Raw genomic sequence first — 10,710 nt, 5'->3', positions numbered from 1 at the left:
GTCCACTTAGAATAGATATGAAAGAAAAAAAAAATGAGTTAACAGAAGGTCCACTTAGAATTGATGCCACCAAAGATTCCTTCAACATGATAGATCAAAATCAGATCCAAATAAAGCAAGCTGGCGTGGAAGATTTGAACATGGAATTGGGTGGTTTACGGCGGGTTGTTGGCGGCAGAAGGAGGGAGGTGTCGTGGTTGTCGGGGTGGTTCACGACGGGTCGTGGTACCATCGTTTTTTTGGTTGGGGTGTCGTGGTTGTTGGGCTGTGTAGGTGGGGTCGTGGTTGTGGTGTCAACGCGCGGCAGCAGGAGGTGGTGGGGCCGCGTGTAGGTGGTTGTGGGGGTCGGGTGGTGGTGATGTGGGCTGGTGGTTTTTTTTGTTTTATTTTTTATTGTTATTTTGGGTTTTTTTTTGAGTAATTATTTTGGGTTTTTTTTGAGTAATTGTTTGGTTTTGTTAGATGAGAGAAAAAGGAGAGATTGTGAGATTTAGAGAGAGGGAAGGAGTTTGTGATAATGAGGGATGAATGGATTAGTGAGTAACTTAATTGCAATGAGGAGCTAATTAGACTAGATGCATTTCTAGCCCTCCATTGAGATGTAATCTCCTCCCTCCATCTCCTTCATCCAAAGGCCCATATGAAGACTTAGGGACTCAATAGATGTAAGGGACTTAGGAGAACTTTACACTATATATATATATATATATATATATATATATATATATATATATATATATATATATATATATATATATAAATTATGTTGAATAAAATACAGTATTTATATATCCTATGATCACCACTCATTGTCTTTCGAGTAGTTTTCCCAAAATACTTAGTGATACCAACATGTGTCGATACCTCTCTCACACGACCTGGATGCTCTGCTTTGCCGATTGCCCTAGCAAGAATGTCATCACGTCCTTCAGGCTTCCATTTTCCTTCCTGTACCTCCTTTTCACAGATCCTCTACATACACAAAAAAACCATTATGCAATTAAATTTTATTTAAACTCACAATTATATAACCGACCACCAGTGGTAGGAGTGACATATTTATTCAAACTTACAATTTTCTCTTTGATGGCCTTATCATATGGAGATTCTAACTTTCAATTCTTAGGAGTGTGACCGGTCACGCAAGCGTCGTGACGATTGACTGTTCCAAACTTTGGCTTCTATTTATTCATCACATTGATATCCTCTTAATAAATAAATATATATATATATATATATATAATATCGGTATAAAACACCTAATAATATAAGAATTAAGTACTTACAAGCTTCTTCTTAATCAATCTATAACCACCTCTAGAGCCATGAAAGACGCTCTCTTTCTTTGAAATGTTCTCTAGGTTCTGCTTACTCATAGTCTTCATAAAATGAATTGTATCGAGTAACGTAAGCGTATTTCATTACTTATTAAGTGATTACTAATAAAGTGATCCCAATGAGTCGCAGATAAATTACCTTAAACTTGTCAGACTGCCTATAAGCAATAAAGTTATACCAATTTTGCTGGCTGACATACCGATACTTCTTCGTTGGTGGTTTCTTGTTTATCTCCCCGGTCTTCTTGTTGAACAAGTGGTTCCGAGCAACCTTTAACTTCCATGCTCTGAAGGATTCCCCTATCTTTTTTTAGGTAACCATTATGTTCTTGGGGGGACAATGTAAGCTATCTGCAAGGGGTATAAGAGAGAAAAACCCATAAAATAATGTGGTTCGGTCCCTTTCAATAATAATGTCCCCGGATGATACAATTGCCAAATGTACACCTTAGTAACAGTATCATAACATTAGCATTACCATGTGAGCATTATAACTTCAATTCTTAACATATCCTGTACAAAGGTCATATCTCACGTAAACCTTATGACGTAAATTATAAGGGTGCAGCATAACATGTATAGTCAAGGGCGGAACCAGGATTGAAATCTATCTAGGACTATATTTATAGACAATTGAAATGGATTGGTTAAAGAAAAAATCAAACCGTTGGTACTTGGTAGTTCCATGTATGCGTTTTCGGGTTTCGGGGACACTCGAAAAATGAGAGTTTTTCATGTATTGTGTCAAATCTTAGGCTAAATAAAATAAAATTTTAGTTTTCTATGCAAAAATCGCCTTAATATTTTGGTTGAAACCCCAGATAAGAAATTGCTACTTACTGTGACCTAATTTTCACTACAAGAGAAGACTTAGATAGCTACTAATTTAGATACTAGTAATTACATAGTAGCTAATTGTATAATTTGGCGACTATTTTAAAGACTATAGTTTTTTATAGTCTCTAATTTAGATACCAAATTCAACCTGTAGCTAACGTTGTCTCTAGCTTAGCTACTACTGATAAGCTAGTAGCTAATTATAAGATTTTGCGACTGCACCGGAGACTAACGACTATTTTAGTCTCTAATGCGGCTACCAAAATATTAATGTAGCTAAATTTGTCGCTATTTTAGCTACCTGTAATAATGCAGTAGCTAATATTTTAATTTAGAGACTAATTTAGAGACTAGTAATTTTATTAGGGCACTAGTAATAAACATGCCCTTCTCCTACGTGTAGAGCTGAGCAAGAATATAAGATTTCCGTATATAATGTATGTATGGTTTATAGATCAGTGAGGCTAAAAATCTTATAATGTATGTACGATTTTCAGATATACGAAAAAAACCCGTTTGGGAGAAAGATACTAGAAATGAGATTTAGAAATCGCATATCCGATATAGTTTTGGAAACGGTATCGGATACACAATTTTGCTCACCCCTACCTTCATGTGCCTCAATATAAGAAAGAGTATTGATCTGAGTTAAAGATGACATTTCTTCCCTTTTATTAAAATGCGTTGATAATGAATTTTGAGGTTATTAATATGAGAATTGAGGATTTGGATTCCAATGTTTTTGGAACAAATTTGAGCAAAACGGTTTATAAGATAATGGTTTTTTCTAACGTGCCTTAAGGGCATACATTAATTGCGTAGATAAAGCAAGGACAATCAAAGGACTATATCAGTAAGGACCTGTTATTTTGTACTCCAATTGGTTGAACTGAACGCGTTCATTTAACTGAACCGGCCTAAACTATACTGATCTAAACTTATTAACAGTAAAAAAAGTGAAATGAGCTCACCTGAAATTAACTGGACGAGACTGAATCGACATGAGCTAAATTAAAACGAAGTTATAAGAGATGACATTAAATTTAAAAGAACATGGCCTAAATAGGAAATAAATGAATTGATACTTGCATTCGAATTTTTACATGGTACATTCCTTTGACTCTTTCTTTCTTTAGATTAATAATTATTAATGTGTGTCATTAGGGCACACGTTAGAAATATCGATAATAATAATAATAATAATAATAATAATAATAATAATAATAATAATAATAATAATAATAATAATAATAATAATAATAATAATAATAATAATAATAATCACAAATTCTCATTTAAGACGGACGCTATTCGCTTTAGGCTTAAAACGGGTCAAATACATACCAAATGACCCCACCTGTTGTCTACGAGATGTCAGATTTTTTGTCGTTAATATAAGGATGTGGTAATATTTGACCCGTCTTAAGCTTAAGACCGGTCAAATACTACATAATTATTTTATTAGTTACTGAAACGGGCCTCTTTTCCGCCCTTAATTATTTTACTTTGCTAATACTTAGTTAACCTAATTAACCTAGCTAATATTTAACCTCCTTTCTCCCACCACTTCTCATAATATTTAACCTCCATTGATGATAATTACCAAACACATTGAAGTCATTACTTTAATTCTTATTGAGGTTAGATAGCCATATTTTCTCTATCTCTATACTTTATCTATGTCAATATAATTATTTGCTACCCCAATTTGAGTAATTTTTTGTTTAAAGTTTTACCATGATAAGTTGAATGTTAATTAATTGTTGTTAAGTTTCTTTGTATGTTTATGTTATTAATTCTATTAGTGTATTAATAATAATTATTCTTTATTTTAATGGTGTAGGAGAAACATAGGCATGTTTGATTTGTTTATTTATGAGAATAGAACCGTTCTAGGTTTGATGCACATAGTAAATAAGTCGTAAAAACCCAATTCATTAGTCAAACCCCCAATTTATCAGTCAAATCCCCAATTCATGTTACTCCCAGAACTTCATTATACACAACAAAACTACTCGCCTACCCTCCTGCAACTCATTCAATTTCAATATGGATCATGCTTCTTCAATAACAATAAATGAATCGCCCGATGATGTGCTTCTTCAGATCAATTACAATTTCAATATGAGTCAAAGTTTCTTCATGTAAAAATATGAATCAAAGATTGTCCTTTCTTTGCTTTAGCATACACTGTCAATTGTTGATTTTGATTGCTTTGGAATATCATCTCTTGTTTAGCTGTTACTAATATGTCTTGGATGATGACCGGATAAACTTTACAAAATGCTGAATATATGCTTAGCCTTGAAAGAAACCTTGACATTCACGAGGACAATAACTGGCCAAAAAAAAAACTAGTATGTATTACTAAGTAGTTTGGATTATCTGTGATGTCTCGTTCGATCAATAGAATCAACATTGGTTTATACTCACTTCGTCTTATTGATTTGTTTACTTTTGATTAAAATAACTCCGCATAAAGTATAAAAAGGTAAATAAATGATCGAGACCGAGGAAATATTATATCACTATATGAGGAATGCTTAATAACGTGGTCTTCCCTTTAGCTAGTTTACTCACGTCAATTTCATTAGACTATGATTCCAATTTTTTCTTTATAGTATAAACACTGAGTTATGATACTTCTATTAATGAGGGATGTTCCATTATTTTTTTTAACTGTATTTGGAAAAGCATAGTTAGTAAATTATTCGAGTAACATCTCATTTTTTCATAACAATTTAATGACTTACATACTGTCTATGACTTGACAGATTGCATAAAGCCCTCATTTGAGTACCGGATCACTAACTTCGACATCACTCTACCAGGTATGTTTAACCAATAACTTTATTTCTGTCTACTTTTTTCCGTCTCCTGTGTAATACGAATTACTTGAACTGAAGTATCTTTTACCTAGTCTTTTTGTATCTTTAGTAGTCTGAAACTTATTTTCAATGACTTGAATGTATCTTTTACATCGTCTTTTCGTCAACGCAGTTATGTCTGATCGTTCATGGATGTACAAAAGATTAAATGGAAAATATCTGTCAAATAACTTTGTTAAAGGAGTAGATGAATTTATTAAATTGGCATGTCAACAAGAGAGTTTCAAAAGGTCCTCAAAATTAAAATGCCCTTGTATTAAGTGTGACAATAGACCCTATTTGGATGTCGACACTATCAAATTACATTTGTACAAGGATGGGTTTAGTCTAGGCTATACTTGTTGGGTTTGTCATGGGGAGAACTTTCCCCAAGCAGAAAATGTTGTTGAGGAGTCATTGCCATTTAGTGCTCAGTCTAATTACTTTTATGATATGCTTATGGATGCATCGAGTTCTAATACCGATAGTAGACAATTAATAGATGATGCTTAAGAGGAACCCAATACCGAATCAAAAAAGTTTTTTGATATGTTGAAAAGTGCTCAGGCGCCCTTATATGAGGGGTGTAAGTTAACAGTTTTAGAAGCTGCTTCAAGACTCATAAACATTAAATGTGAGAACAACATTCCTCATAGATCCATAGATAACATAGCTTCCTTGATGAAAGATATGTGTCCCACCGATAACAAGATGACCGACACTTACACTAAAACAAAGAAGTTGCTTGAAGGGCTGGAACTTCCATATCAGAAAATTGATGTGTGCCCCAGTGGAGACTTGTTATTCTGGAATGAAGATGAAAAATTAAACCGATGTCGAATATGTAACAGTGATCGATATAGAAAGAATAAAATACCGGAAAAGGTACTAACATATTTCCCATTAACACCTAGGCTGCAAAGACTTTATGCGACTAAGGGTGTTGCTGAAGACATGCGGTGGCACACAAAAAACACTAATGGTAATGGTCTAATGTCACATCCCTCTGATGGAGAGGCATGGAAAAACTTTAATGAAACATATCCAAAATTTTCGGCTGAGCCACGTAATGTTAGATTAGGATTGTGTACAGATGGGTTTGCTCCATTTGGAATGTCAGGGAAATCATATTCTTGTTGGCCAGTTATCCTAACCCCTTATAATTTACCACCGTGACTCTGTATGAAAAGACAATTTATGTTTCTTACTTTGATAATTCATGGTCCCAAATCACCTAAGGGAAACCTAGATGTATATCTACAACCGTTGATTGCAGAGCTTAAAGATTTATGGGAATTGGGAGCTTCAACTTATGATGTCTCTAAAAAAAACAATTTCCTTATGAGGGCAGCTATTATGTGGACTATTAGTGACTTTCCTGCATATGGCATGTTGTCGGGGTGGTCTACTGCAGGCAAATATGCATGTCCTTATTGCATGGAAAAAACAAAATCTTTTTATCTTAAAAATGGATCAAAGTACACGTGGTTTGATTGCCATCGTACATTTTTACCCGAAGACCATGAATATAGATTAAATCGAACTGCGTTCATAAAGAATAGGATAGAACCATCATCTCCTCCACCACGATTAAATGGAGACCAAGTGTGGAAGTGTGTCTCATGCCTACCTAAGGTTACCGATTTTTCTGTTAGGAAGGAGAATAAAAAAAAGACGGACGGATGGAAAAGACAGAGTATTTTCTGGCAGCTCCCATATTGGCGTAAGTTACTGATTAGACATAATCTTGATGTTATGCACATTGAGAAAAATGTATTTGATCAAATAATAAACACAATAATGGAAGTGAAAGGGAAAACAAAGGACACTGTTACTGCAAGAAAAGACATGGCTCAACATTGTAAATGTCGTAAGCTGAATGTTAATGAAAGCACTGAAAATACTAGAGAGGTTATGCCAAAAGCACCATATGTCTTAAATAAGGAACAAAAGAAAGTCTTATGTGAATGGATACATGACTTGAAGTTCCCAGATGGTTACTCATCTAATATAGGGAGGTGTGTGGATATGAAGCAATATCGGCTTTTTGGATTAAAAAGCCATGACTGTCATGTGTTTATGGAACGATTGCTTCCTATCGCTGTAAGAGAACTTCTTCCTCAAAATGTGTGGAAAGCTTTGACAGAGATTAGTCAATTTTTTCGGGATATATGTTCCTCGTTGTTGAAGGTTGAGGATATGGTTCGGTTAGAGCGTAACATTCCTGAAATTCTTTGTAAACTCGAGAAAATTTTCCCTCCTGCATTTTTCAATTCCATGGAGCATTTACCAGTTCATTTGCCATATGAGGCAAAAGTTGGAGGGCCTATGCACTATAGATGGATGTATCCATTTGAGAGGTATCTCTAATATATTTTAATAAAATCAAATATAAATTTTATAATTGTATTTATACTACATCACTAATTTTGTAAATCATAGGTTTCTATATCATTTAAAAAGAAAAGTTGGTAACAAAGCTCATGTGGAAGGTTCTATTTGTCAAGCATATCTTACAGAAGAGATATCAAACTTTTGCACGTATTATTTTCGAAAAGTGTTGTCGAAGAACATGGAGAAAGACAATATGATGAAGACTTATGCGATGATGATGAAATAGAAATACAAGAGGCGGAAATTAACGAACAAGAGGAAGAATATGATTCAAATGACACCGAGGAGGATGATGATGTAGAGAAGGTGTTTGATGATGATGATGATGACGATGATAATGATGATGATGGTCATGGTGTTGAAGAGTCAGATGATGAGGAAGAGACTAATTAGTCAGATGAACAGGAAGAGTTAATATCGATTTATAAATTGATAAATATATAAATTGATATTATTTTAGTTTTCTGCTTAAGTTTATTCTTTGTACTTTGTTATTTTTTCACTAAAGTTTACTCTTTGAACTTTTAATCATTATTGATGAATCCATTATAACTTTGTTATTTCCTGACTTATGTCTCAGACTTGGTAAGTTTTTAATTGCAACTGATATTTATCATCATTGTACTAATTAATCTCTGAGTTTAGATGGCGCCTATTAATTCAAGATTTGTCAAGGGAAGATTTGTCAAGGGTTCAAGTTCGGGTTCAGGTTCGGGTTCTCGCGCTGCTGTAAGTGATGATGATGAGACGCAACCACCATCAATGGAGGAAGAGATGGATGAAGAGAATGAACACACTGATACTGATGTTGAGGATTCTGAAGAAGACGCTCCAGGGCAGGGGTCTAGGAAACTCGAGCCTGACGAATTGTGGTATAGCTATTTTATGAAACAAATGCATTGAATTTTTATTCAACTAGACTATATGTATTACTGTCATGTTGATATTATTGTTTTATGGGTTTGTAATACTAGGTTTGAGCACAACTATGTTGTACGGGCTGTCACTAAAAGCATTCAGAAACACTTTGAGCATCCCTGCACATGCTGGACGAATGCGGACGACGATGAGAAAATTTTGTGGTGGAATATCTTTAAGGTACAAGTAATAATTTGCTTACTTCTAATGTTGTACAGTCTATTGCTTAGACAAATGTTTAGACACACTGGATGTTTCAGTTGTGAGAAGCCTGGTTATTGTTTATTGTTGTTGCTGGATGTTTAACTTGGATGTTTCCGTTATTGTTGCCGACCGGATATCTCTATTGCCTTCACGTGCTTTAACTCCTAATTTATTTTTTGACTCAGCGTGTTATAGTAGCAGTTGCATACACTCGACATGTTATCATTAAACTTTGGAATGTAATAATATATGTCTCATATTTGTTGAGCATGTTATAGTAACAATGGCAGTATACTTTGGAATGTAATAAGTTTTTTAGATTTGTTAGTATGGAATTTGACCGCCCACCATCTTTATTATTTTCTCATATGTCAGGCCTGTTTAGATGCATGTGTACAACTATTTGGTACATTATAATGTTATTTGGTAGATTATGATGCTAATTGGCGGGTCTGTGTGTATCTGGCAATTTTATATATAATTTTTTTGGTGCTCAGAAGATTGCAACTGTTTTAATTGTATATTGCAGACCCGTTTTACATGGGACCCAACACTTGAGGATGCCGTTCAAGTTGAGTTTGAGAAAACAGCTGCAAGGCGACTTAGGGACATGGTATACAAGGCAATGGCAAAAAAAAATGTCCTAAATGGATGAGCAAAGAGGTTAGAAAGGGTATCAAGAAGATAAAACATACAACTGAATTCAAGAAAAAGTCCAAACAAGCATCAAAAAATAAAAAGGGACCTAACAAGGGTATTGCACATATCCAAGGCTCGGTTTATTTCTCGGGAGTTGGCACGTCGTCACGTAAGTACGTATATTATTGGATATGGTAGTTTATGTGGATTTGATAGTTTACAAATTTATACTTACACAACTTTTTAATATGTTATACAAAGTACGATAAACACAAATAAATTCTTACACCGGCTGACTGGTTCCGCAAAACTCATATGAAAGAAGATGGAGATTGGGTGGATGATAAAGCGAAAAATGTTTGGGTGAGTTATTCTGACCAACATACTATCATTTTGCATTTAGTATGAGTTATAATATGAAAAATCAAAGTCTTCGTATGTGCTTTAACTTTGGCTTCATTGCAGGAGAAGTATGAGAAAAACGCTGGAACACGTGGTACCAAGGAAGATAACAATGCATATCTAGAGGCTGCGGGTGGCATCAATAAAGATGGCACTGTGTATGGAATGGGTACCTTGTCTCAATTCTATTACCCACTTCCTGACGCGGGTAAAACGGGTAAGGAATTGCCTCCTTCCAGCATTGTCGTACAACTAGAAGAACAACTCGAAACTACAAAACAAGAACTTAAGACTACACAAGATGAACTCAAGGCTACACAAGAAGAATTGAAGAAGTATAAGGAGAGTAGTGAAAAGAAAAGCGAGAAATTCAAATGACGCTTTTAGATATGAAGAAGGATATGGCGCGTATGTCAGAAGCCCTACACTGCAGTGAGTTCTCTATGAAGACTCCAGACTTTTCGTCTCATGGGCAATAATGTCTTGGCTTCTTATTTAGATATTTGATATGTTTTGAATAAACTGAGAAATGTTTTTGCGCTATTAAACTCAGTGTTTGCTTAGGATTTTTGAACCATGTGTTTGTTTTTGGATTTTCGAACGAGGTTATTGTTGTTGGATTTTTAGATGGTAATAGATATTGTCTTTTTGGATTTTGAGATGATAATAAAAATTGGTTTTGATCATTTTAGCTACTGTTCATGTTAATGCAACTCAGCTACTTAAACGGATCATTGGTATCTAAATGAACTACCATGTTTAGCTACTAATAGTGTCATCTAAAATTTTGATACAAATGCATATCCGTCTCAAATTGTGTCCATTTTGCTACTAAGTATTTTGACGCTAAAATAGCTACAACTAATTCCGTCTCTAAAATAGCTACACCTAGTTTCATCTCTAAAATAGCTACAATAACTTTTTGGTAGCTAATTTAGCTACACGTAGTTTAATCTCAAAAATAGCTACAATAAGTTTTCAGTAGCTGATTTAGCTACGCAGACGTTAGTCTCAAAATCGGTTTCAAAAATAGCTACAGTAAGCTTTAGTCGCTAATTTAGCTACACATACATTGGTCTCAAAAGTAGTCGAAAAATTAGATACAGTAAGGG

General features: G+C 34.4%; 1 protein-coding gene and 1 long non-coding RNA gene across 2 annotated transcripts; both read left to right on the top strand.

The window, feature by feature from the left end:
• The first annotated feature begins 3,743 nt into the window (after positions 1-3,743).
• On the top strand, positions 3,744-6,085 carry LOC141638084 (uncharacterized). The gene is made up of 3 exons (XR_012541991.1): positions 3,744-3,814; positions 4,949-5,005; positions 5,956-6,085. It is a non-coding gene; the product is annotated as an uncharacterized LOC141638084 (long non-coding RNA).
• A 3,257-nt stretch (positions 6,086-9,342) lies between these two features.
• On the top strand, positions 9,343-10,279 carry LOC141638097 (uncharacterized). The gene is made up of 3 exons (XM_074447531.1): positions 9,343-9,365; positions 9,458-9,559; positions 9,662-10,279. The coding sequence occupies exons 2-3, from the start codon at positions 9,512-9,514 to the stop codon at positions 9,974-9,976; spliced, it is 363 nt and encodes a 120-aa protein (XP_074303632.1). The 5' UTR covers positions 9,343-9,365; positions 9,458-9,511; the 3' UTR covers positions 9,977-10,279.
• The last annotated feature ends 431 nt before the right edge of the window (positions 10,280-10,710 follow it).

Source organism: Silene latifolia, unplaced genomic scaffold (assembly GCF_048544455.1).
Source record: "Silene latifolia isolate original U9 population unplaced genomic scaffold, ASM4854445v1 scaffold_177, whole genome shotgun sequence".
NCBI classification, from domain to species: Eukaryota; Viridiplantae; Streptophyta; class Magnoliopsida; order Caryophyllales; family Caryophyllaceae; genus Silene; species Silene latifolia.
The sequence above is the reverse complement of the archived record's forward strand: the minus strand, read 5'-3'. Positions and strand labels throughout refer to the sequence as shown.